Raw genomic sequence first — 27645 nt, 5'->3', positions numbered from 1 at the left:
TAGATAGAGAAGCATTCCCATGCTTTTTTCACACAACAAAAACACTTTATTACTCTTATATTAGATATGCAGTATTTTATTTCCCACAAAATGAAATGCATTCAGTCATATGAATCTGCCAGGTTTTAATTGAGCACAAATTTCTTTTCATTGTTGCCTTAAGTCTAAGAATAGCATCCAGTCAAAGGAAACTGGTAATTACATACAGAACAGCATCCTACCAATGTGCATGTGTTCAACTGGAGGACATCTGCACTTACATGCAGGTGTGGATTCAACTGGCAGATGAACTATATTGTGCACAATGACTGGACCACCTTTTCAGGTATAACTTGTGTATTTTCTTATAAACAAAATCCCATGGTTTATTATAAAAAAATAAAAAAATAACTTGTAAATTATTAAATATGCCAGAACAATTTTCCTGCTCACTGTAAGCAATTTATTAAGCAACAACCTAGAGTCCACAGGACTGCAGCAATTCTGCAAGTCTCTGAAGTAAAGAAATCACAACTTTAACAAGCTTTCAATTACTGTCTGTCAATCAGTAAAAATGTACAGGCCTCAGCAGTGCTGTGCCTTCCATTGACTATGAAGACCATTAAAATCAAGAGAATTTGAACTACTGCTACTAAGATTGTTGTCCATTACATATTTATACTTACACAAAAATAAACTTGGTAGATACGTTTACCTAAATTATTAAATCCACAAATATTGTAACAAGTTCTAACTGTGAAATCTAGTGAAATAAAGTGTAGTAAAATGACTGCATTTACTTTAATATTCTGCAATTTGTAAGTATACAAGAGCCACATTGTTTAGTGACTCTTGACAGTTGTGACATAAGAGTTCTTTGCCTTTTACTAGGTGTTGTTGCACACTTGTCATAGATTTCTGAATCAAAGTGACAGATTAAAAATAATGTAATTAATTTTTAAAGTTTCAACCAATCATGTAAACTGTACCAATTACTACAAACTAAACCTTGTGAAACACAAACTCTTATTTCCCATGGGAAATGCTTAAGTAAGGCGAGTCTGTGCAACTTCAAATAAATGGTCTTACACGTCAATAGAAAGTTTAAGTGTACACTAACTTTGGAAAATAAAATAACTTTGAGATAACAGAAACTACCACATTATTTTAGCTTAGTTCGTGCACGGTTTTCAAGATTAAATGCATGTACAAGTTATCACCTATCCCACCACTCCCTCCCAACCCCTAAAAATAAAAACTCATAATAAACTGAAACTGTCTAGATTGAGAATATTTTTGCAGGATTTTTTATCTGTCCAGAGTAATTTGAAGTTACACAACCTTGGTGTGGCCAAATCAAATTCTACCTTTTTTTTTTCTCCTTTTTCAGGGATTTTACAGACAGGTATTCTTTAAAAGGTAACTCTTTTAATAGGACTACTGAAGTGTCATTTACATTGTTTAATCTTTATTAATTGAAAACGGCACCTTCTGAAGTTCTAATAAGGGCACTGGATTACTTATTTTCTCAAGGGACGTGCAATTTCAAACACCTGAGCTGTGAAAAATAGACAGGAAAAGGGAGAAGCACTCATTCACTGTCAGTCATCCAACAACGTAAATGTAAAGAATCTAAATACAGCTATAGAAACATTGCTAAGACGTTGTGAGCTGCTTAAACGAAGGGAGTAGAAAGCATTCTGACCCAGGACAACTACATGCAATACTCAGGCGTTACAACAGTGCTCTTAAACGTAGCTATGAAGTGTTTTCCAGCTCATTTAAAACTGAATTAAGTTGCCTTTATTATGAAAAAGGACATAGTGTTTCATATAAGCAATTCTGCTATTGCCACTTGCAATAAGGTGTCCACAGGTAATCGCCCATTGCAAACACAACCTAAATTACTGGTACAATATATTTGCCATATAAATGTAGAATAAATAAAACACACAAAATGTATTCTACATACTGTATGCCACTAAGAATTGCAGACAGTTTATCATACAGTTTGGTAGGAATTCCAATAAGTACAATATTTATTAAACATTTCTTCAGTTGTTTAATGTTACAATATTGTGCAACAAATTACAATAGTCTGCAGCCACAAATTATATGCAGAGATTATGAAGTTAAACTACTAGTCAGATAATGTAATTTATTCCATTTATCTCTCTACAGGACTAGCAAATCAGATCTTACATATATAACATATTTCACTAGACTTTATCAATGCCATAGACCGTGAAACACTGTTGTGCTGTTTGTTTTTACACACTTGCTGAACTTCATCTTCAGAGTAGGACCTAAATGGATGTCTACACCTGCCGAAATAAATGTCAGAAACAAACAAAAAAAACCAAACACAAAACAAAAACGAAAACATGACCGAACCCAACCACAGAACCGTCCTGCAGCAGGAATGCAATGGGATTAACACACATTATTTAGAAACCTGCACACAAAACAAAGTTTAAAACAGTTCTGAAAATGAAGTTAGCGGTCTTGGACTGGGGGGATAAAAGCAGCCAAGGGGCTGACCGTTGCATTTCTGACCTTGTTTGGAGAATCTGTGGTAGTGCGGCTACATACAGTACAATTCAGGCAACTTTGTTTTTCTCTTTTACTCGGGGGGCTTATTAAATCAGAGACCTGGGGAGGGAGTTGGGAGGCCCTTAGCAGCACCCTCCAGAGGATGGCTTCACCGGAGTGCTCTGGATTTTGACGTTGGATTTCTCTGAGCCGCCAGCCGTGGCCCCTGGGCCCATTCTCTTTTTAATCTCCGCCGCCATCGTCATGAAGGCCTGTTCTACGTTCGTTGCGTTCTTCGCACTGGTTTCCAAAAAGGGAATACCCAGGGAATCCGCAAATTCCTGAAACCCAAACCAGAAAGACGTTCTTTACCAACGGATCTACACAGGGGTAAATGCTGCTCTACTGCTGATTTAGACGGTTCCTATGTCAGGCTGTCGCTAGGATCAAACAAATTCAAACAAAAAAAACAAAACAAGTGCACAAAGCACCAGAATAATTTAAAATTTTCAGGGCAATATAGCTCCACATAAAGCCACTACAGCACAAATGACAGGTTCACACATTTTAACACATTTACTTTACAATATTTTCTGCCATCAAATCCTATTCCAAACTGTACCTTTGCTGTTGTGTAATCCACAACCTTCTTTGTAGTGAGGTCACACTTGTTCCCTACCAATAGCTTGTTAACATTTTCACTGGCGTAGCGGTCTATCTCCTGTAGCCACTGTTTGACATTGTTGAAAGACTCCTGGGGGGGAAATACAATAGTAAGGTTTAGCAAACACTTAAAACATTTTTTTTTTACTTTCGTTGACTGCCATTCCCTTCATGCTATTCTATTTTAAAAATTCTGCGTCTTAGGACATGATGGGGAGAAATGTAACTTACTTGGTCTGTAACATCATAAACTACTATAATGCCATGTGCTCCTCTGTAGTAACTCGACGTGATCGTTCGAAACCTCTCTTGTCCTGCTGTGTCCCACTGGAAAGAGGAGAACTTAAAATGTAAAAATGCACTCCAAGACACACAACCCTTGCACAACAAGTTTTTCCACAGCAAAGGCATTTCAAGCAAAAGTAACTTTAGCTCTAGTGATGGTATTATCAAATAAAATTGAGCAATTTAGAGACGTGCATTACAGCTGACTGCCCTCTTTTTCTTTAGAACCCTGTACTTTTATTGCATTGGCCCAGAGACGGATTAAAACATTTAATTTTAAAATTTTAATCAGGGTCTGATTATTTTGATTAAGCACTTCTCTTCACAGGAAAAATCCAGTAAGTTCTATGCAGGAGAAAGACTAAGAAAATTACTATACAGTGCTGTATTCTTTAATTTCTGTCTTTCCAAGACTAGAATTTGCACCATTTATGTAGCATTGTTTCTCTAATGAACATCTATTTACAATTAAACGGTGAGATACTTGGTTAACAAGAATTACACTGAATGTACTACAGGTGAAGATAAAAATACAAGAATAAAATACTTTTAAGAAGATGTGAGTAAACTGAATAAACTGAAATTAAAAAGAAATTAAAAGACTAGAGGCTAATCTAGTTCAAGATTTTATCATTGGTCAAATATGCTATAATCATGATTGGAAAAGGAAATACTTACAATCTGAAGTTTGATCGTTTTTCCATCTAATTCTATAGTTCTTATTTTAAAGTCCACACCAATAGTGCTAATGTAACTTTCTGTGTATGTGTCATCCTGTATGGAGAGAAAAAATAAGGATACAGAATTAGTCCACTGACAGCTGAAATACATTCACCACCTAACAAAATGACAGATACACTCCAAATGGCTACAGAACTTTGTAAATGATCAGGAAGTATAAGTATACTCAAATAATGAAGAGGCCACCATGATTTCAAAGCTAGTAACTTATTTACCATAAAAAGGCATAATTAAAAAGATTTCTCATCCTGTAAGACTTGGGGCTGACTGATGAACAGCTGTAATTCAGTTCTGACTATAGTCCAAAGTTTCATTATCTGTGTGTACATTCAGTCCAGAAACAGGGCCGGTCATAAGCAGAGGTCAAGGGTAGAGAACTTACTGCAAATCGAAGGAGTAGGCAAGACTTTCCCACACCAGAGTCGCCAATCAGAAGCAGCTTGAATAAATAGTCACTGGAAAACACAAAGAAATGCACATGAAATCATAAAGTATAAAACCATGACTACACCCTCTTTCAAAATAGTTCCATCACAGTAGAGCAATTTGCAGTTTAACATGTCTATAGTATATTTTGTTCTGAAATGTATAACAATCAAATCTTTCTTTTGAGAAGTCACTCAGTCAATTGGTCAACTAAAAAATAAAATGTACAGTGACTGACCCTAAAACTGATACAATTCTCACATGCTATCTTACATAGACCCTTTCCTATGAAACAGTTAAGGCACAACAGGGCCTAATGGAAAAACACTTTAATACAGCACACTGCAGGAACAGGGGGGTCTACAAATTAGTTCAAGAGTGCCTTCTCAGCTCCTGCTGACACTGCTGCTGTCAATGCAGGAAATTCCGGCCTTCACCAATACCACACAGAGTGTGAACTACTCTCCGCAGCCGCAACAGAAAGACACCAGGACCTTCAACCTGGCATGAAAGATGGGACGCTGCCATGAGTAACATGCCGATACAATAACGTTGAAGAACACCTCTGAATCTTACTGGATTCTACAAAAACGTGCGCTGATCTCAAACAAGAGTGAATAACATGCACCGCAGTCGGCATTTAGAATAACCGCCGAAATCAACTAGCTACGATCTTGCCACAATCCAGACTGCAGAAACTAGAAATAAGTGAGCACCTACAGCCTGCAACATCAAACAAGTATCTGTCTAAACAGTTTTTAAGTTGATGTCTAAATTGATCAGCATGTTTACATATCTTCTGCAGCTTTAGGAAGTGGAAATGGTTTTCTCTAATCTTCTGGGACTTCAGAGGTATGTCAGTGCAGCAGGAGTGCTTCTGATCTTCTGATCATCACAGCTTTCTGCAACTATATTGCACTTGCATTCATAAACCAAACATTTGTGTCTCTGCACAGGCTTGCCACATTAATATAGCACTATGCACTGTTCATATATCCGTTTATTTTTAGAATAATCATGAAAATTCAGGTTTCTTAAATCTAAGAATACATTAAGGAAAGGTTTTCTTTGATATCCCAAAAGCCTGAAAAAGATGGCACAGGGCCCAAACCGTTGTTGACTGTCCGACCTGCATGAGATCAATACACCTTAGTTAAACAATTCGAGGATTTCAGCCTAAACCACATCCAGCTACAGTCATTGTTTGACAAATACATTCTGCTTCATCTGAAGAGACTTGATTCCGTGAGCTGTTATCAGAAGGAAATTTCTGGTCCTAGAGCTTCCTGGCTGTCTAGGATTTGCCACATCACTGAATGGGTTTAACAGTGCTGCTCTTCCTATTTCAGGCTGCAAACCTACTGTGGTTCCAAAAATATCTTGATGATTTTGCTTAAGAAAAGTGAATTGAGACTAAAAATGTTCTAGGTTACGGACAATACCGGGTGGACATTTCCAACTAACTTGCAGTTAATATGCATTAAAGGCACTTATTTTAAGAAGTTTATTCACTAGAAGAAACCAGTCTATTTATAAACTGTACAAAACCTGCTGTGCACACATTCAGGTTCAGAACACCCCAATTAATATGTCTGTTGAACCTACCAAACTGATCCCAAAAATAATATCTCAGTGGGAATAACTGTAGAGGGATACTGAATTCTGCCATACAAAAAAAAACAAAGCATCAAAGCAGATATTCACATCTTTGAGGAATGAGAGTTTTTTGTCATCCTTCAATTCTCAAGACCCCCCATTTTAATTTTCAGCTTATACAATATGAAGAATTTCAGCACTGCAACACATACATGGTTTGGAATAATGATTGTCTCTATGACCAAGCTTATACAATTCCATTGTATGCTCACTCCCACTATTTCCTATGAAGTAGCCATTTACTGCCATGCCAAGGAGATATATACCTGGACCTTCATATGTTCAAAAGAAATATTTAATGTTGTGTAAAAAGACTTGCATTTCACATAGGATTCTAAGATATTAAATGTACTAAATGTACATGATGAAAAACATGTTTTTGTGGTACTTTTTGAATATGCCATAAATAATTAGGCTATAGTATGCAAATCTGAAAGTAGTTTTCTCTTGGTGTTATACACAATCTACAATAAAAAGTGTGCCAACCATTCTGCACATAAACAACATTACCTTTCTTATTAGTGCACGCAATTGTAATAAGACTATTTAATTAGCAGAATAAAACATCTGACAGTGAGTTTTTGCTGAGTTCTTAGTCCGTTCTCTCATATTTGTGCTGCAAATAAATCCCTAGACACAAATCTATGTGGAATTACTTCTAATTAGGCAGCAATCTGGGTCAAAAAGATTTCCACAATTGCTGGAAAGCAATGGTTAATGACCACCACACTGAAGTAGCCTGTAAAGGACATTGCTCTGAATGTGATATTTGCAAATAGTCTTTGAAGGAAATTAGACAGTGTGTGTTGTATTTTCCCCTTATTGTTAAGCACTGTAACATGAAAAAAAAACATTTTGTTGCTGCCTATACTCCACTACCGGTGCAACCACAATTGCAGTCATTATTATACATTTAAAAATGTATTGTTATTATTTACACTATAACTGTTAAAAACAGTGTTCAACTTTCCCTTATAATAATTATAATAATTTGTAAAAATATATTTATTTTAATATAATAATTATAATTCCAAAATGTTTTTTAAAAGAGTACGGTTATTTAATTTCTGAGACACCAACATATTGGAATACAGAATGTGCTTCAGAAAATGAGAGAAAGCCAGAACAGATATTAACATCTTTAAAAACTGTTTCTTTCTCTTTTACTCACGAAAAACAAGTTGGCAGTTGCTTTGGTACGAGTCGGCATGCCTGTCTTCGCTGAAATCTGAAGAGGCAATTACCACCACTGGGTTCAAGGGTTCACAACACCTCCCCGAATCTTTTTCATTTGAAGAGGAAACGACCTCCACCCCAGCTCTGCAGAAGCAGCAAACCCAGCAGATCCTTGCAAGCTCTCCACGGCGCCCATTGTTAAATGATGACCATCTTTATACGCCCACTTGGGACATGTATTTTGGGTAAGTAGTTTTCAACTCAAGGAGCTTAAGACTAAATGGGGGCTCTATCTAAACACTAAGAAAACCGAGGAAGACAGGAGTATATATTTTGTCTTATGTGGATGTACAGCACATTCTTTTAACACGTGTTCATGATAAAGATTATGCACACTGGCACGGCGATGGGTCAATCCCATTAAGCTCAAGGACAATGAATATGGAGACACCTGTAAACATTTTCCTCTGAAGATGGGAGACTGCAGCTTTGTGCCCAAGGCACAGGCTAAACTCCATGATCCAGACTTTGCGGGTTCGAACCCGAGTCACGTTTCCACTAGGGGAAGCGCACATGTGCCTGGGAATAGTCGGCCCATGTTATCCTGGTTTCCGGCAAAGCGGAGACTCCAGCAGCTTCTCAGAAGCAGGCAGCTTGTGGTGCGGTCAGCAAGGGACGCGCTCTGAATCTCCCGGATAGCCGCCCATTTTTTCAATAAGCCACAGGATAGGTCTTCACTGACTATCCATTGGGATTCTTAGGAGGAAGGGCACTACCAGGGCTGGGTGGGCTCGACTGAAATATTGTGCATCATAATTAAATGACAACAATGATGTTTATCTCTCAGGAAAAGGGGGCAGTCACTATTCATGAAGTACAGATTCAATAGTTGAAAATGTGTGCCCCTTTAGAGTACACAGCACAGAAGCAAAAAGAGCTGACAAACAAACCTGTAAAACTGTCAGGAATTAAGCATTAAATAAAAAAAGACTCTGCTAAAAGGCTAGTGATATAGTATTGAAACATACTATTAGACCACAAATAACACAGTCAGGCTCTGATGAGCACCTAGCTTAATCTCCAAGCCATTTCTTTCCCTACGCCAGCAGAGGTCATCTGAGGTGATCAGTATACTGTCTCCTTAAATACTCTTTCCACCTTGAATGCATAGGAATCCAACCTTGGAGAGGAGCTGAAAAGCAGCAGACTGAAAACAAGTGCCAATCAATACAATTCCGTTACAAGCAGAGAAATAATGGACTTTATTGCAAGTGAGGAAGAGGTAGAAAAAAATATTTTAAAGGGATCTTTTTGGGTAATTCATTGAACCCATTTACACAAACCTGTTTTCAAGGCCACTGTTTAAAAAACAGACCTAACTATATTTAACCTGTTGATATGGTATCTAATTGTTATAATACATTTGAAAGGAAACAAGAATTAACTGCTCCCTGTGGCAAACAGTAAAAGAAGAACACAAAAACTCCTACTAATTATTTCAGTTTATATCCTGACTTCACTATGTTAATAAACAGAAAGAAGAGTGTTGGGGACCGCCTAAATGTCCGTTCTATGGATGGGCTACAAAATTATTTTTACAGGACAAAGACCAATATGAAAATACACACAGGAAACAATTACCACAAAATCCTTACCTTTTCAACCTAAGAAAACTACTGAATTTTTTGGTTTGTGCAATTCACTCATTATAATGATGTCCTTATTTGGAGGACTCGTACACAGAATGACAGGTTTTGTCTGTGGGGGTAACACATACCTGCTTGCACAACTACTCTTCCTTGCAATTCCAATCTGCTGCAAATTCCTGTCATGTTCTCATTATTAGAGCGGCTCACCAATGCATGCTACATAGTTATCGTATCTGTACAGGTAACTCCCCGACTCTGAAGAATATTACAGACATCCTGCTCTTAAGCACGCTGTGATGGTTTCTCTCTGAAGCTTTTTCATAGTCTCCAAACTGAAATAAGACCTTATTGCGTTGTCAAAAGTAAATGGGCCACTGTGTCAAAATTTCCAAACTGACAAACTCTGGACCTCACAGGTGCAGAGCCTGAGCCTTAACTCTGCTTGAAATGCCAGGGCTAAGTCACACTGTCCTTTCAATAGGAACAGTGTACAAGATAGTAGTGTGCAGGGGGTGAGTGCTTAACACAGGCCACAGGGACAAGCTTGTAGTCTGATAGCAAGCCTTACTGTCAGAAGACTTAGGAGCACATACTAATTGTGCTTGAGGAGAAATGATCATGCTTTATTAACCATTTAACCTCATTAAAGATGTGACAACACATATGCTACAAAAAGGGAATTTAATACAGGCTACTGAAAGAAAGAGAGGTTTAGTATTTCCATCGTCATAGTTGACTACGGGGAAACTGTCCATAATATGACGATATAGGACAGCAAACACCAGTGGACAGAAAAGGCAGGACTACTATTTAGGAAAGAGGGCATAATATTAAATTTGTAAGAACAAAGCACCAGGACATAGAAGATAAGGAGAGAATGAGTGTCTGAATTCCCTTTTTATCTCTTTAAAATGGCTTTTTTGGGTGCTGCTCTACTGTGTACTGTAATGGCAATATTGTGCTTTAACAGAAACAAAGAAAATGATTAGCTTGTGATCAGTTTACATATTACACATTCATCTTCAACACACAGAAGGGTACTTTTGGTTAATACCAGGAAGAACTAAAAAAAAGACACTATAGTAGTTTACACACAGAGACCTCTGTAAGAAAATAGAATAACCACCTCTTAATTAAATCAGAGATTGCCCTGAAAAAAAATGACAAGAACAGGCTCCGATACACATTCTCATTCTGTGGACAACCAATATTCAAACACACAATCCAAAATGTTTTCACTAATAGTTTTCCAACAGTTTTGCAGTGAGTGGTTTTATCTTTTACCTCGAATTCTCTAGCCAGGACAATTCTCAATTACCAGTTTTGGTAAAAAGGTACATCAAAATCCTGTTAATACTAAAACTAATATTCAGAGGCAAGTGATAAACAGCCCTTTTTACGACATCAATCGCGGTTCTACCACATACAAACATACAATTACTGAACGTTAGAAAACATGTCACATACACAGGTATGCACTGAATACATCTGACCCTCTCCTGAGCTGCAGTTTGATAGGCACGAATCCTGCATCTCAGACACCATAATGTAGGATTCTCACCAAGTTAAAAAAAAAAAGCCAATCGGCCAGTGAGAATATACAGCTTTATGACTGCACAATGTTAAAGGCGCTTAACCTCTTACACCCACGATTCATCTACGATCTTTAGTTTTTTGTATTGCTGCAAGCAAAAAAAGTCAACAGAAATCCAGGGTTACTTTTACAAAGGAAATTAAACGACAGTGTAAGCGACGAGAAACCGCACACCATTTACCTAACAGTTCCCTTGCGCCTCATTTGAATTGATACAATTAAGAGGCGCATCTACTCTTCCTGAAATTTCTTCCAGCGACTGAAACAGGGAAGTTAAAAGAGGGTTGCTGTCCCTTCCACTGTTAGTCGTCCCTTTTTTAAGCACAACAACAACAACAAAAAAAACCCGAAGACTGTCTTAGCGGTGCAGCCTTGTCAATGTAATATCCCCTCTCCATTTCAACAATTACTGCTCTGTAACTGAAACCCTGGCGATGCCAAAAGCTCTACCAAGGAGAAAGGCTGGAACACCCTGGCCTGTCGACTCGAGCGTATTGCTTAAGATCACTGTGCAATGTATTTTGCAAGATCCATGTGACCGGCACATGACTCGCTCTGAAAGGATGGGTGTCTCCTGATGAGCAGGTCGAAGAACGGATTTTTACCGACGAGATCGGAAATGTGTTAAATGAACACCACAGCCCCCCCCCCCCCCCACCCCACCCTCCTGCCCTGGTCTGGTTAAACCACCACGTCTAACTTTGGTCGACTCAAAGGGTTATCACCGCCTGGCCATCGGAGGTCGGTTTTACTTGGCGTTAACCTTCACAAACTGAGGTCTGATCATGCGTGAACAAGGGAATAAACGGTGAAAGTAACAAGTGCTCGCGTAGCAATAGTTCGCCGGATAGCGGAAAAAAAAAAACACTTACACTGTCTTTCTCTTTCGGCCAGACAGGCGTTCAGGGGATTTTTGTACGTCTCGGCAAAACCGAAAGCTTGATTTTTGAATCCTCCTCCTGCTGTGGCCGTTACAGATGTGTACAGAACCGTATTTACCCGCTGTTGGCACCTTTTTAGCTGGTTTCCTATAGGTTATAGGCACCCAGTCTTATGTAATGACAAGGAGCAGCGTTTTAGCAAACGTCAAAATCCTTAGATTTGACTATTCTTCGCAGATACGGTTTTTGTCGTGTAATATTAATTGCACACACATCTATATTCTACTTAGTCAGGTGTGCATACAATCCCTAATAGTAATAAAATAACACATCATGTTTACATAAGGTTCTTAGGATCTGAGGCTCTCGGCTATAAATACAGGCCGTGAAGTAGTTTATTCCTCTCTATAGTCCAGTCATCTGTCCACTTTGGATAGGTACACTCTTAAGCCCACATTTACGTAAAATGTGAATTAGCATTCAGATTGTCATCATGGTACCACGGATCTTCGCTGGTTCTCAGTAAATTCACGAAAACGGGCTCCAGAAACGCTATTTGACGGTCTTATCAATGGTTTTACACACGTGAAACACATAATTCTTGGTAATTTAGGGGTGCAGCGGTTACATCATCTTAAATACAGCTGTCTGCGTACACCTTCTTTTGTTTCTTTCAACAATCAACTTCTTCAACAGCCGAACACACACAACACATCACTGGATCAAAAGACACAGTCATCACCGGCACGTTATACTTACTATTCGGGATTCATTGTTGACATGTCACTTTCAACACACTCTTTTGATAAAACTCTGCTCCCCGGTGCCGTGAAGAAGTTGAGACTGGAACTGTTTTGTCAAATTAAAAGTAACTACTCCTCCAAAAACCCAAAGCCTAGTTGTTTCAAACCCAAAATGGCTGCCAGCCTAACCAGGAAATAGCAACTCCTCAAACAGAGGGCTTTACACCAGCGTAAGCGATCTGCGACCCGTGCTTTCACGGGAGTTGTAGTCCAATAATCAAGCGCCTTTGGCGTTCGTGGTAGAACGTCACCTTGTAACCGACTACAGTACCCTAGTTACCCTGCGCCATCGCAGCATGCGCAACTCATTACCCCTACTTTTCAACCACAGCTCGCCATCTCCAGTGTAACCCTGCTCTCTGTCAAAAGAGATTACGTCATCAGTGAAACGTGGCAGAGAGAGCTCGGACCGGCACTGTTAGAATCGGGGTGGAACGGTGGGACAAAGTTCTTCGATACATAAATGAATGGAATTAAATAATATATATATTTTTACTCTAGTACACTTGAGGATTGCGACCACAATCATCACCTGATGGAAGCCGCTGTCATCTGCTATAAAGAAGGCCTGATAAAAAGTTTATCGTGAAGGATCATTTTTTATATATGGAAATCAAGCAGAAGCATAACTCTCAATATCTATGCTTATAAATGTTGTGAGCCACCTACTGTATAATTCCGAAGCCACCAGATAAGAACAATTCACAAATTCATTGAAATGCACAAGTTTATCAGTGAGTTATCAATTACAAGTTTACTCCAACGAATGGCACAGTTAATGGTACTGAATAATCTAATCAAATCTTGTGACTGAGGAGAGTGAGTCACTGACAAAATGAATATGTCAGAGTTCTCTCTGCTAAGACAGTTTGGGTACCTACTTTGCTTACGGATGCAACCCAAACCAAAGACTTCTTTTCTTTCAAATCAAGAATTGCTAAATCTGTAGTCATGTATTGCTTTGATTTAACCGTGCCCAGTTAAAGTCAAGACACCACACAGGTTCTGTTTATTTGGAAAGTGTCAGTTCCATCTAGAATAATTTCAAGAATTAAAAGTACCCTCTAACAGTCCAGTTACAAGAACAGAACTTATAAAGGAATAAAGAGCACTTTAAAGTGATCTAGACTGCAGTATACAAACTCCTGTGAGGGTCTAACAAGGTCAACCCAAACCACATGCTGTAGACTTGAGACAGAAAGCAAGAACACGAGAGGTCAGAAATTGAAATCTGGTTTACACAAAGAACTAGCAGATACTGTGAGATAAACAAGTAGCAGCAGAAATGTCAATACAATAATCCTTCAATAATTATGTGTCAACACAATAATAATAAATGCTTACACTTATATACAGTAGCGCTTTTCTGGACACTCCACTCAAAGCGCTTTACAGGTAATGGGGTCTCCCCTCCCCAACCACCGATCCTTACAGGAACAGGCTGATTGGCAACATGGACATTAATCTCCATCAATGATAAATGTACTAAATGGTTTCTACCTTTCATTTATAATTTTGATTGTATTACTTTTTGTTTCATTAACTTTCGATTGACATGGCGTTTTTGCTTTTTTTTCCCCCAAACATTTTTGATCATCTCATCATCTGTGTGCAATCAACTCTCTCACTAAAGAACTGATTTAATGCTTGATTTAGTACAAGTCAAAACCATTTGGTGTATCAGGGTCAGTCATGAATTCTCAACTGATAAAAACTACGCACAAAATATTTAATCAATAACCAACTTTTATACTACATTTTCCTAAAACATACATGCATAAAGCAACTTTCTTTTGATGCTTATTTTTTATATAATGCACACACTCAAATGGGGAATAAGGGACAAGATCACTTTTTACAACACATTTTGTATATGTAAGTTGGTTTTATATATGTTTTGCCTTGTTGAACATGATAATATAAATTAGTTGAGATCCATAAACATGGTTGGACAAAAATGAAAAAGATGTGATATTTTAAGTGATATTTCCATTACAAATATCCAATTCAGGAAGTAAAAGCTAAAATTAAAATTAATTCTGCATCCACAATAAACAAAAAGTACTAAATATTTTTGGGTACTGTATTTGACAGCTAAATAAAATCCAGTTTGACGATGAAAATTATTTGGAAACCTGTTTGTGATTATATAGTAGATGTTGCAGTTTATTAAGACATGAGCAAGGCATTTTGTAAACACTACAGCTATGCACAATAGCTGCATATTTATATCATTCTTTTAAGTTCCAGAAAATACATGAATACCTAGAGTTACAGCATACTAAAATTAAATGTAGAACAGCATGTTACTACAGTGGTTTGGGGTTCACAATTATTAAACATATTCTATGTGTTGGTGTGCTTTCAGTCATATTTAAACATTTCACACAAAACGTTTAAACACATAAAACTGATGTTATGATAAGAAAAGGTGCCCAGAAACAATCCCTTAATACGATTTGGTAATGTGCTGGAAACCAGAAGTATAATCCTGGGGTGCATTTTTAAAGCATAGTACCCTACTGCAGCATTTCTCCAAATAATAATTGCTTCTTATTTTCAATTAATCCACACTATTCAAAGGATCCCCCAGCAGTTTGCAGTGAAGCTGGGAGCTGAACATGTTGCTCAACAGTTTCTCTTCCATTACGCCAGAATGTATATGGAAATTTTACTGAAGAAGCTGCTCCCACTTCCCCCTGCAGAAAGAAAGGGAAAAGAATCACTGAATAAGAATGGATACAGTGTCCAGCAACGTTCTGCAGTACAGCTGGTCTGTGACCAGAGGAAATCCCTGTTTAGCCTCTAGATCTGAGGCTCAACAGGCAGAAACTCAAACAGATTCCATGCCGCTAGCTAGAAAAAAACCCTCTACATTCATCTTATGGAGTATGGAATACCCTGAGACATATGTATGGCGTACTTGTTAAAGGAAACTGAAACTGATTGTTCGAAACCTCAAATGCAAACCTCTATATTATTTGTGTTACCAAATCATTTTTTCTTTTAGATCTTGAGATAACCTTACGTTAGGTGTTTTAAGTTAAAGCATTAAAACTTGAAACCTTGGGCAGCACTGTGGACTTTGTAGGCTCTCCCCCTTTTCGTGTGAGTTTCCACCTACAGCCCAAAGACATTCTGGTAGGTTTAACTGACTTCTGGGGAAAATTCCCCGTGGTATGAGTATCTGTGTTTATGTGCATGCTCGGTGATGGACTTGCGTCCTGTCCAGGGTGTACCTTGCCTTGTGCCCATTGCTTGCTGGGATGGGCTCTGGCTCCCTTGCTACCCTGAATTTGGAAGAAGCTGTTAGAAAATGGAGGGATGGAACTTATAGCCTCCGTGTGAGAGAAAGGGAAATCTATTTTCAGTTTTATCCTGGTTAAATTTTCATACACTCTGCCCTGAAGTTACATCTTCACCCAAGCATTGAGCAGATGCTGTTTCCAGAAACCTCAGTCATGAAGAATAAACTGTCTCCTTTAGACTTGCCAGTTGCACGCAGCCCCTAACCGCTTGCTGTAGCCCTTCCCTGAGGATTTGTGCTATTAACATTTGGAAATAACCTCCTGTAGTTCTCCTTTCAACCTCTCTAACTGCCTGGAATGACAGCCAAAAAGGCTATAGAGAATGCGGGCAGTGTTCTCTGGTTCTCATAATACTGAATATCTGTTTGTCATATTGCAGCTACACACCTTTGCAGTTACAAACACTTGGCTGACTCTGATGGTCACAGAATTCGAAGGCAGCCTAACGTGAAGCACCAGTAATTCAAAATCCCAGAAACCAACAGCATTGGGTGATCTGTTCTGTCCTGAACGTAATTTTCTTACAAACAGGGAAGAAAAAATGTTTCGTGTTTTCTTTCAACATGCTCTCTGCAGAATGTTTCATTTGTAAACTATTCAGCTTTTGAGGAAAACAATTAATTTCTACAGTGCACAGAGAGAAAAAAACAACACTGACAAGCCATAAGGAATGGAGACATCATAAAGGAATGATGTATACCTTCATATTCATTGCCACCAACCCCATTTCAAACAGCTTCTCTGTTCCAACTCTTCTGGCAATATCACTGAGAACAGTCTGGCAAGCCTCTGCTGGTGATAACCCCTACAAAGAGGCACGTTTACTAAATAAACAGCATTATGTTGGTTAATACTCGACAGTGTTAAATCTGTACTTTGCAGACAGATTCAAGCAGGAGAGAGAGTGAACTGTTTAATCAGATTTGCTGATCTAGCCTTTTTCCATGTTACATTCCAGAGCAAAACTACAAGAGCTGGCTTATCAGCGTCAGCCTGTACTGTAAAATAATACCCCAAAAAACACCTCAGGAAGGCTAAGCAAGTAGAGATCTAATACAATTCTAAATTGCAGACATTATTTATGTATCCAGGATTAAGAATTGGTTCTATATGTACCTTAATTTTGTTAGTGACATTGTATGTAAGTGTGTAAAAATAAATTACACCAGTGGCTTGATGATACACTACTGTAAATTACAAATGTACTGTAATGTAATTGTCATATAGCAAAAACAGATTCTTAGTGTTTTCAGAGGGCAAGATTAGACCATGAAAGCTGTAAGTGAAAAACAAACAGCTGGTATTTAATCTGCACAGAGAACAATTAAATTAATAGTTGAAGATTGAGGACAATGACTCCTAGGATATTCTCTATTATTGCTGACCAGTACACATACATATTTCCTTTTTCAGAAGAAATTGCAGAAACAACATACAGCTGGACACAATTTCTCTGCAAAAACACGCTACCATCTGCAAAAGTGTAAAGAATGATTCTGTCTGCCGCACACATTTTCTTGTTAATAAGTAGACAAACAACAAATGTTCGTGCTTGAAATTTAGCATTACAGCTAAATTGGAGTTCCTCTCCAATAATGTTTCCCTTTTTCACTGACAGTATGAATATATTACAAATCAGCCTTTACTACTGGGCTTTACCACTTTTAGCTTATAAAGGTGACAAATCCTATTACACAACAACATTTTTAAAAATTACACTTAAGCCCATGACGTTCAGAGCCTAAGGGAAGACAGGAACAAGGAGAAACAGGGAAGGGCACAAGTGAGTTTCAAGCAAACTGCACCATCTACATTTAAGGCAGCGAAAACTACAGAAAGCTATAAAACAAATCTACTCTGCAGCATGATTTTAGAAATACTAATGGCATATTCCTATAGGTTTTGATCAGCTTTACAAATCCGGTCAAATTATACATTTACAAACCTGCTAATTATACAGAACGTCACTATCAAGGCAGGAGACTGCAGATAGGTTGTTAACACACTGGAGGAGAGAGAGGCTATACTTTGTGTATGATCACAAAATATGTCACAGGGCTTCAGGAATCTGGCTTTAGTAGTAGACTCCACAGACACTACTCTCTCACTCATTTACAGGGGTCATCAGACCTTGCCAAGGAAAATGTAATTTCACATTAGCGGCACTTTTGCATATATTAGCTTCTCAGCACTCACTCGGCTCCATATGCAGCTGTGTCATTTGGAGTCAGCCGGGTGCAGCTGTACCGACTAGACTCACAAGCATCAGCTAGAGAACCGCTGCCTCTTCAGAATTTCCAGTCAGTGGACGGGACACACGTGCAGCCTGGCTAACAAAAGGCATTCTGCTCTCCTTAACAAATATCTGTAACATTAAAGCAACTTATTCAATGTTATTCAATGTCAACGCATTCAATGTAGCTGTAGAAATTATTCACTTAGGAATGTTACCTGTTTCATCAGTTGAACCGCATGAAAACTGGGGCAGTGACACATAATTTTATCTCCATCGCCTGTTGCTATTTTAAAAATGAAAGAAGGTAAGATTAAGTAGGGCAGGAGTGACACTGCTTAATATGAATATGAATCAAAATAAGAAGTTGATACTATTGTAATCTGTTTTGTATATAAAATATTACAGGACTTAGTACACTCAAACATCCAGAGTATTTTATATAGCTATTTCTTTTTCTTTTATGTACAGTAAATCATAAGTTTTACACAGTAAGTATATACGTGCTGTGATTCCAATAAGTACTTGTTTACCAGGTTTAATAGTTATGTAAAAAACTGTGCACACATGTAGAGAAAAAAACATTTCAGTTTCTCCCTTACATTTTGATATCAGGTTAAGAGTAAGACTATTCAACTTGTGATCCCCCTGATCTGTGCCTTTTTACACAATTTAGCCATAACCAGCTGCGTGATTATTTAATCAATAATTAGAAGGATCAATACACTAATTAAGGATCTGGTTACAGAAAAGTACTGCAATGGAATTGATTGGAAGGGCCACAGTTTGTGTAGCCCTGATGAAGAGTTCCATCCTTAACACTGAGGTGATATGTAACCACTTTGAACAACACTGTGACTTGGCACTCTACAGCCTTTGTGTAGTCTTTCAGTGCACAAATAGCAAATAGTGCTTAGCTTGAGTTACCATGACTAAACCACAGTGACAACAGCATATACTATTTGCTGTGGTGTCTCCAGATCTGGACCCGAATACATCTAAAAAAGCTGTTTCAATAGTGTTGATGCGATTTACCTCTACTGCTCAAGGCGAGACCTACCAATAACAGCTCTGCTAATAACTATGTATTTTGCTTACTCAGACTCTTATCTTCATGCTCACCTACAAGGCTCTACATACATGTAGCTTGGCACCTCAGTACCCGTCTGAGTAGCTATCATCCTACTCCCCACCTCGCGAACTTTGTTAGTCTAATTCTGGTCTCCAGTGTGTCCCCCAAACCACTCTATGGGTGACAGGGCTTTCTCCTGCTGTGCCCCAGAACTCTTGAATTCTGCTGCCAAGGATATCAGGGAGTCACCTTCCCTGAGTACTTTCAAATCAAGACTCAACACCTTTTTCTTTAGAAGGGCTTTTCTGTGCCTGCCCCTTTGCTTTCCTTCTGTACTCAAACCCTTAAATGTAACTGTGTAACCCTCTTATCTCCTCTCTCTACAATTTTCTTTTTTCCCCCTCTGTAAATCACTTTTGATTTACAGCATATATATAAATGTGCTATAAAAAATAAAGTTTATTATTAATATAAAGCCAGCAGTTCACAGTCTTCGCCACCTTTGGCAGTTTTGAAGGGGCGGAGAAGATCATGATCAGGTGAGTCAGATGGAGTTTAAAGCTGGGCAATTAGCAGAGACTTCAATTAGCAGGGTTCACCTTAAAGAACAGCAGTAAACACAATCCTGAAACTAAGAATCTTACACCATGTGATCCCCAGGCCTAGTTGTCTCATCAAGTCACGTCCCTCAGAGGAAATTATGGAAATTGAAAACAAAAACAAACAATATTGTCACAAACCTGTTGCAGCCCCAACCTAAAAGCAAAGAAAAGCATCAATTAGTTCACTTTAAGATGCATTCTGACCAACCTAAACTGTATACGATAAGAGTGAAGTTTGAGTGGTCTATAGTGCCAAAAGAGTTTTACACTGTAAGTTAAAAACAAGCTGAGGACTTTGTACTTGAAACCTACACTTCCTTAGAAAGGTAGAGTTTTTTCATTCTACAAAGATAATGAGTCAGCAGTACCTTACTTTAATTTGGTGACTGACTCACATTACAGTCATTCCTGTATAAATTTCAAGTTTCAAATTTATATGCAATATGGAACGATGCTTGCTACATCAAACACTGAGTACAGGTTTATGCTCAGCAGTATTATGAAAAACATTACAAAATTGTAAGCAAGGATGTTACAATTAGAAATAAGTGCTACTCAATTTGAAAAATTAAATGAACGTTTCTAGATGAGTCAAAGCAAAAATGAAATTGTGTTCAGATTTAAGGAGTGCAAGTTTCTACGTGCTTCTATACAGCAATAATATGAACACCTAAAGGTGGGTCAATATAAACTGTGGTTTATTGTAGTAATCTGGTATGACCATACTGTTTTGTGTAGATTTTTAGTACTGCAGGTTTAAGAATTTGATTTTAAGAATTTAAGATTTGCTTCCTACACTGTCTTGCTAGATATTTTCAATGCACTTCACAATCCCCTACAGCAAACTGTCCTAGAAAAATAGGATTACGAGTAAAACGTCCTTGATCTCCCTGTCAAACCATAAGTCCACCCAACTTTAATGGGTCAATTCTTTGATGGCAGAAATTCAAAATAACAATACAGAGAAGAACATTTCTTCAAAAATGTTCTAGAAAAAATCTGGAAGATAAATGACACCAAACTAGGGAGATGATAAAGCTGGACATGCAGATGTGATTAGAGACACATGGCTGGCAGAGGGCATACCATGACATCAGCATACAGGCCACAGCCAGGAAGTGGAGAGTCACCAACCCTCCCAGGGGACTTAAAAGGAGCTCCTGAAGTGGACACACCTGACACAAAACACTGAGGTTACTAGGAGAAGAAGTCATTGAGCTGAATGTTTCAACAGTGCAAGCTGCCCACTGGCTGTGAGAGGAGACTAAATTAGCCAGATGGCAGATTGTGTTTGGAAGAGACAAACGGTCATCTGGTTCATTCTACTGGCTTATTATCATGATGCTGATCATAATGATCAATATGGCTGTATTATTACTTACACAATACAAAATAATAGTGCTAGCAGAAATTCTATTCGTATAGTGTTTGAATTATTTCTAAGCTTTTTCTGACTCAGCTTTCCCCTGTAATTTCATGGGCATTTTCCATGTGTTTGCTCCACGACAGGATTTGCTCTTTGTTTGCAGAAAGTAATTCTAATAATAGAATTCGCCAGTAAAATACAGCAACAAAAATAAGATGATTTTCACCTGAAATAGACTCTGCATAGTGAAAAAAGTGGAGCACAATGCGTTGAAAGTTGTCTCGCTGATTTCTACATTGCTATTAAAACTACACTTCCCGAACGAAAATCGTTGTTTCACAAAATGTCCAAATTTCCACCTTCCTGAGTGCAATACTCCAAATAGAGACGAGAGGAGCAGAAGTTTCACAAGATCGTATGAATGAGGAAACCACAGAGAGTACAAAGAGTGACCTTCTTTTAACAGGTGAGTGACGCTCTGTGCAGATACAACAGGATCAGTTGACACCATTCTGAAATCTTCCAAAAAGTCAGAAAACACTCCACAGTCCGATAGGACAGACCGGAGAGCTCACGGTTAAGTTTTAGCAAACCTGCCTACGGTTATGTTTCCCTGAAGATCCAAAGCGATCAGACCTTTGTGGGGGACAGAAACATGAATCAGTTATACGTCGCTTTTCTCACACAAAGAACGAAATATAGACACAAATTTCACGATAATAATAAAACCACGTGATACTGCAAGCTTCACAATATTTTTTTTCCCCACAATTTAACAAAGGAAATATTATTCGTATTCCTTGTACAATTACCGACGCAAAAAGAAAATGCACAACGTGGATCCGAAACGGTGTGTAATCTGAACCTGCATCCATTCAACGAGACAATAGTGCTCGATAAACTGTAGTGAGCTAAGGTAAGGACATGTTAGCCAATATCTGGAGTTCGACACTAGATAGCGCTAGTAATACACCCTTCAATTCAGTTGCCGAGGTTACATCAGCAGAGATGTGGAAGGCAGCAGTAGACGAATAGCGAGTGAAGTTTGTGTTGTAGACCTTGGTAGTCATGATACAGAGCTTGTGCATGTGTAATAAAGTTGTTAAACACTCAACTTCAACTCCTCTTTTAACTCAACTAGTAATAATTAGTACTCTTCTATAGTACTGGCTGTAGAGGCCAATGCAAATACCTTATCAATAAATAATCCTGATGTGAATAATCTATTTAAGAGGATTTACAGAACCTCCTTGAAAACGAGAAGGACAATGATTTTTAGAGGGATGCACGATGGAAACATTGACGAGATCCATATTATTTTTAAAAACGAAATGCTTCGGCTCCCCCGTGTGCATGTAGGACTTTACTGCACGTCTAAATAAATGGATTAATTCAGTCCTAGGTGACTAATAATAAAAAAATCCAACGCATGAAAAGTAATGTATGAAACCATAACAATAAAAAACGTAATAAAATATAAAACATCAACACATAGCATAACTCTAATAGCGCCTGAAAGACCCTTACTTTCTGACATGTATTTCTCTCCTCTAGAGGTCTCAAAATCCTTTTCCTGGAATTCCTGGGGAACGTAGTGTCTTCTAATTTTGTTAAAACCTCAACCGTCAAAACAATTAACCTAATTATTTTCTTAGTCATATAAAGGATTTATTTATATATGCCAACATATCATATATGTTTACACAATTGATGCAAAAGTTTGGGCACCCCTGGTCAAATTGCATGTTTCAGAGAATCTCTTGAGTGAAAAGAAGTTAACACAACCTCTGCAGGGTACAAACTTTAACATGACACATTTCTGCACAGTTTAACACACAATTGCTATTTATTTCCTGAATTTAACAGATTGAAAAAAAAATAAAAGTGAAACATGCAATTTGACCAGGGGTGCCCACTTTTGCATACAACTGTACACAATACCTTGTAGCCAGGTTAGAAGTATTACATCGATCCAGTTAAATTATTACCCCAAGTACCAGAAACCCAGACGATACTAGTCCATCGAGGATCTGAGTTTGATTTTGGATGGAGAAGTTTCGGAAACTATAATCCATCTTCTGGTTCAAGTTGTGCATTTTCTGTTCATTGGAAGCCCAGGACCTCTTATTGGTTCATGTTGAATCCTTACCCAATGTGTCGTGTCCAGACAAACTTTTCTTCTTTTCTAAAAAATCCTTAGATATAACAGAAAGGATAAGCATCATTTTGTTAAAATATTTAAAAATATATAACTTCAGCATATTTGTGTAATTTATAACAATAGTTGGAATTGTCCTACCTATGTGGATTACGCTGGTAGCTTACTTTTAAAACCAAGTGTTTCAAACCAGGCTTTAAGACTGAAGGAAACGGATGCTTTCCTAATTAATCCGAAGCAAATACAAAAGCAATTACTTCTTGTAGAATCCTGTCACCTGACCGTGTAATTTTATTAGGAGTGCTTAATTACTGTACAGTTTTTAATCAGAGGTACTGAAAATCTCGGAAGCATTCTCCAGGCTGGGGAGAATGAGATGAATTACTCCAAGACCAGAAAATTCTAGACCCTTTTTTATTTAAGAGGAAATTATTTTTGCAAATTCTCCTTTATTTCTGCTTAGTTTAGATCCAGTATTGCCCACCAAATGTTTTTATGAAGACTTTTATACTTTTAGGCAAAACTATCTGGACATAACATATCCATTGTCGTCCTTCTATTCCACCAGAAAAGACCAGAGAGTGTTTGGGTTTGAAGAGCTACAGAAGCCATTGCAAAGCACTCATTGCCAGACACTCTCAGATCTTAGATCTCTCCATGCTCTCAAAATTGATTTCAATGGCTTTCTTAATGTTTCCAGCTGATATTTTCTGTATTTTCTCACGACAGACTGCAGTATTTCAGTAATGCTACCTGAGCCACTCTTGACATGAGTGGTCTCTGTGAACAAAAAGCCTTGAAATCAGAAAGATAAAACATTGTTTAAAATAAAACAATATTAATGCTATACTTATACATATAAAGTTTTTATTATAAATTGTAATAAAACATTGTCCTGTGCTCTACAATTACATTGGTTTCTAGTTTACAAATATAGATATCTCAAAAATTAAAGAACACAGATGAATGTTTTGTTTTAAAAAGTGTTATTTTGTTAGTTTATTTTGTATTTATTCAATAGACATCTGGTCAGTTTGCCCAAATTGCCTCTTTCTCTTAGCCTCAAAACACAGAAATCACTTCATTTTACAGGACAGAGTAAAACACAAAATGTTGTACATTCTGGTTTGACAGATGTTTGGATAAATACATTAGTAAACAGGATCATGTGTGCTGGAATGCAGTGTGTGAATATTAATAATGCACATGTACAGGTATTAATATGTAAATATGAATACATATCGAATGTGTATAACCGTGCAGTTTTGAATAACAAGAGTCCCACATAGGCCGCCCCTGATGATCTATAATTCAGCAGCTGGAGGTGAAGTGTTACCTGATAGGCCCTGGCTGTCTCTGGAGCCAGCATGCTCTCATTGTCCTCCAGGGTGAAACCCTGCTCCAGGGCAAACGCCAGGGCTCCTTCCCCGACCAACAGGCTGTGACAGCTCTGCTCCATGACTCTGCGGGCCACTCTGACTGGAGTCCCCACACTGTCACACACACCACACACACACGTCAGGGGCACAGACATAGGGGGCACAACAATCCACCGGACTGCGATGGAACGGGATGCTAACCGTGAGGAACACAGTACAGGGGAGAAACATTTGTGACATGTTCTTAAGACATACGACACTTTAAAACGCTAAAACTGAACAGCTGAGGGAGCGCCTTTAAAAATAATAACATATTTTGTCTTATTGAGCTCACATAACTGGACTTTTACTGCCACCTGGCTAAAGTCTCCACAGCAGTAGAGAAAAGACTGTAGCGACGTGGATCGACACTAGAGGGCGCCATTGGACCGGTGTTGAGAAATGCATCAGTCCCGCCTCCTGCTTGGAAGCTGGGGGACACAGTACTTCATTATTTAAAGCGTGTACTGTTAAAGCCAGTGCCTATGGCTGACACCTTGCAATTTTCTCTCTAAAAACACTTATTTGTTGTCTAGCACAGCAAAAGAGGCAGATTCCATGACATTCAGAAAATAAAAGCACAAAAGGAAAAAGACAGATGGTGCACAGGATACTTAATCAGCCTCTCACCAGAACAGTCGCACTCATCGGCTGCAAGGTTTCAGCACTTCAAATGTAGCAGAGAAGCTGGCTAGGAGTCACCGCTCTTGGCTTTGTGGATTGTAATATTAAGGTTGCCAAAAAAGGAGAGCAAGTAAAAAGGAACAATTTGATGTAAAGGGTGTATACTTGTCTTACCCCCGAAGGGCTGCCACAGCACCAAAGCGGCCTGCGATCCCTTCCATGAGCGCAGCGTCACACTCAACCAGCCCCTCGCTGTTGGGGTAACCCCCTCTGCCCACGATGAAACGGCCCGTCTCCCTGTCATTCTCAATATCTGGAAACGCGCAGAGCTCCAGTGAGTAGAGCTCTGCAGCAGCCGTATCACCGTGCAGCTCACAACTGACATCCCTCTGAAGCCAGTACCTGGCCTGGCCAGTACCTGGATGGGAGACCTATCTGGGGAACCTGAGGTTGCCGCTCGAAGTGGGGTCAGTGGAGCCAGTAGGGGGCGCTCACCCTGCGGTCTGAGTGGGTCCTAATGCTCGGGTATGGTGACGGGAACACTATACTGTTAAATAGGTGCCATCCTTAGAATGAGATGTAAAACCGAGGCCCTGATTCTCTGTGGTCACTAAAAAATACCCATCTATGAACTGGCTTCATCACTCTGTTCTCCTCCCCACTGATAGCTGGTATGTGATGAGCGTATATAATATACTATATAAGTGTAAGGAATTCTTATTAGTTATAACCTAGGGTTATCATTCAGGTAATCCTGAAGTGATTATCCCTATTAGTTCTGATTAATATGATCTTAATCTCTTTTTGTTTTTTTTTGGTCATTAATAATAAACTATTTTAAGTATCTATTCTAGAAAAATAAAAACTACAACTGCAGAAAACCATAGATTGCCATGCAGTCTGCACACAGGCACTAATTCCCATGGCTGTCCCAAAGATAAAACGAGCTGTTGATGTGACATTATCCGAGTGTGCCTACAAATCTTTACAATCCTTCGAAATTCAGAGTGGAACAGTGGCTGGCTCTCTGGACCTCAAGGATTGTGTGCTCGAATCCCAGGTGAATGCTGCTGTTGTACTCTTCAACCGGGTACTTACTCCTTTTATACGTCTAAATTCCCCCCCACTCATACATGGAGCTCCAGGCCGCCAGTGAAAATAATTTGAATTTTATCTTAATTGACATACCTGGTAAAACAACGGAATAGATCAAATCTAGACCTAATGTTTATATTGGTCACATCTTGCTATGGACACCCATAGTAGCAGAAAACTGACCTTTTAATAAGATCAGTTAAATTTGGATAAGTCTCCTCACGTGTTTAAAACCGATATTTGTAATGATTTAAGTGAAATGCATTGGTATTGTGTATTGTGTTGAGGTTTGTGTGATGTTTTATGTTCTTTATATCACCTTATTGTAGAGCCGAGTGTTAGGCAAGATGTTGTAGTGTTGAGTCCTGAGTGTCACTTACCTGCCATGGCCTGTTCCACACAATCAGTGGAGTGCTGTCCTTGTACAATTAAAGACCTCATTTTCTCAACAGCGGGCAGTGAAAATGACCAGGTACCTACAGCAGCCATTCCTCCAGAGATCTCTGGTGATACTCATGTAGCAGGTACTGACTTTGGGTCACCTGCTAAAAAAGACAATTTTAGTAAACACCTGCAGGAGACTGAGGAGTCTCTCACTTTGTGGCTTATTCTAAAAAAATAGACAATTTACAGAAACAACCTTCAATGGAGTGGAAAATCAGTATTCCTTTAATTACTTCATTTTCATACACAGATACAGGCCGAGAAGTGATTCATCTTCATACACAGACACGACATTTGTCACTTTGCTAGTCAATAGTGTTTTATCTTGCACAAGGCCTCACAGACTGTACCTACGCAGCACCTGTCTGAAGTCCAGGGGTGGTATTTATAGTTGTATACTTTGAGAAGACAGGAACGACAGGTTCATATTGAGGATTAGTAGTATTTTTTTCTAGTCCGACTACTACTTGTTTTCCTGGTTTCATTTTCAATTTAGAAGTAAAGCCCACACTGAGAATTTTTTTCTTGTGTTACCTTTGCAAGCTTTTACATGTTTTGCATTTTTTTGTGAAATACCATTGAAATCGGTCAGTAAATCTCATAAGATTATCGTAGAACATTAAAACTATGTTAACATTGTATTTTCGACACATTGTGTTAAGATTAGTGTTTTACTATAACAACTTTCAGAATATTGGTTATTATTGTTATTGATATTCTTATTGCCTAATACAAAATGTCGTATTAGCTTTGTAGCATTATCATCCCTCATGTCTATAGCAAATGGTAATTTGTATGTGACAATACCATAAGTACATTTATAAACATTTTAACATTTTCATTCTCTTCCTGTATCAAACAAAACAACACACCCTTTTTTCCCTCGGAACCGACAAGGTCTTCGCTGGCCCATTGAAAAGAATACCTATCTTCAATTGTA

At 38.4% G+C, this 27645-nt stretch overlaps 2 protein-coding genes across 2 annotated transcripts; both read right to left on the bottom strand.

The window, feature by feature from the left end:
* Nucleotides 1–60: 60 nt before the first annotated feature.
* Nucleotides 61–12538, bottom strand: rab1ab (RAB1A, member RAS oncogene family b). Its single transcript, XM_088933526.1, has 6 exons — nt 12342–12538; nt 4583–4655; nt 4138–4233; nt 3406–3501; nt 3134–3265; nt 61–2852 (listed from the first exon to the last, which is right to left on the bottom strand). Exons 1-6 carry the CDS (start codon nt 12362–12364, stop codon nt 2655–2657), a joined length of 618 nt encoding a protein of 205 aa, XP_088789652.1. The 5' UTR covers nt 12365–12538; the 3' UTR covers nt 61–2654.
* Nucleotides 12539–14820: 2282 nt separating this feature from the next.
* On the bottom strand, nt 14821–27624 carry LOC148820040 (uncharacterized). The gene is made up of 11 exons (XM_088934274.1): nt 27578–27624; nt 26642–26803; nt 25341–25479; nt 24461–24617; nt 23116–23161; nt 21564–21602; nt 20687–20775; nt 19739–19754; nt 18145–18212; nt 16394–16498; nt 14821–15084 (listed from the first exon to the last, which is right to left on the bottom strand). Exons 2-11 carry the CDS (start codon nt 26748–26750, stop codon nt 14959–14961), a joined length of 894 nt encoding a protein of 297 aa, XP_088790400.1. The 5' UTR covers nt 26751–26803; nt 27578–27624; the 3' UTR covers nt 14821–14958.
* Between the last annotated feature and the right edge of the window lie 21 nt (nt 27625–27645).

This window comes from Atractosteus spatula, chromosome 15, assembly GCF_055471065.1.
Source record: "Atractosteus spatula isolate fAtrSpa1 chromosome 15, fAtrSpa1.hap1, whole genome shotgun sequence".
Lineage (NCBI taxonomy): Eukaryota > Metazoa > Chordata > Actinopteri > Semionotiformes > Lepisosteidae > Atractosteus > Atractosteus spatula.
The sequence above is the reverse complement of the archived record's forward strand: the minus strand, read 5'-3'. Positions and strand labels throughout refer to the sequence as shown.

Bases quoted from the DNA above. Each gene is read 5' to 3' on its own strand.
- rab1ab (XM_088933526.1), bottom strand. From the start codon at position 12,364: ATGTCAACAATGAATCCCGAATA. The intron at 4,656-12,341 runs GTAAGTATAACG...TGTGTTTTCCAG, and splicing joins TCAACAATGAATCCCGAATA to TGACTATTTATTCAAGCTGC. The intron at 3,266-3,405 runs GTAAGTTACATT...TTTCCCCCCCAG, and splicing joins TTTATGATGTTACAGACCAA to GAGTCTTTCAACAATGTCAA.
- LOC148820040 (XM_088934274.1), bottom strand. From the start codon at position 26,750: ATGGCTGCTGTAGGTACCTGGTCATTTTCACTGCCCGCTGTTGAGAAA. The intron at 24,618-25,340 runs GTAAGACAAGTA...TGTGTGTGACAG, and splicing joins GCTGTGGCAGCCCTTCGGGG to TGTGGGGACTCCAGTCAGAG. The intron at 16,499-18,144 runs GTAACATTCCTA...GCCTCTTTGTAG, and splicing joins CGGTTCAACTGATGAAACAG to GGGTTATCACCAGCAGAGGC.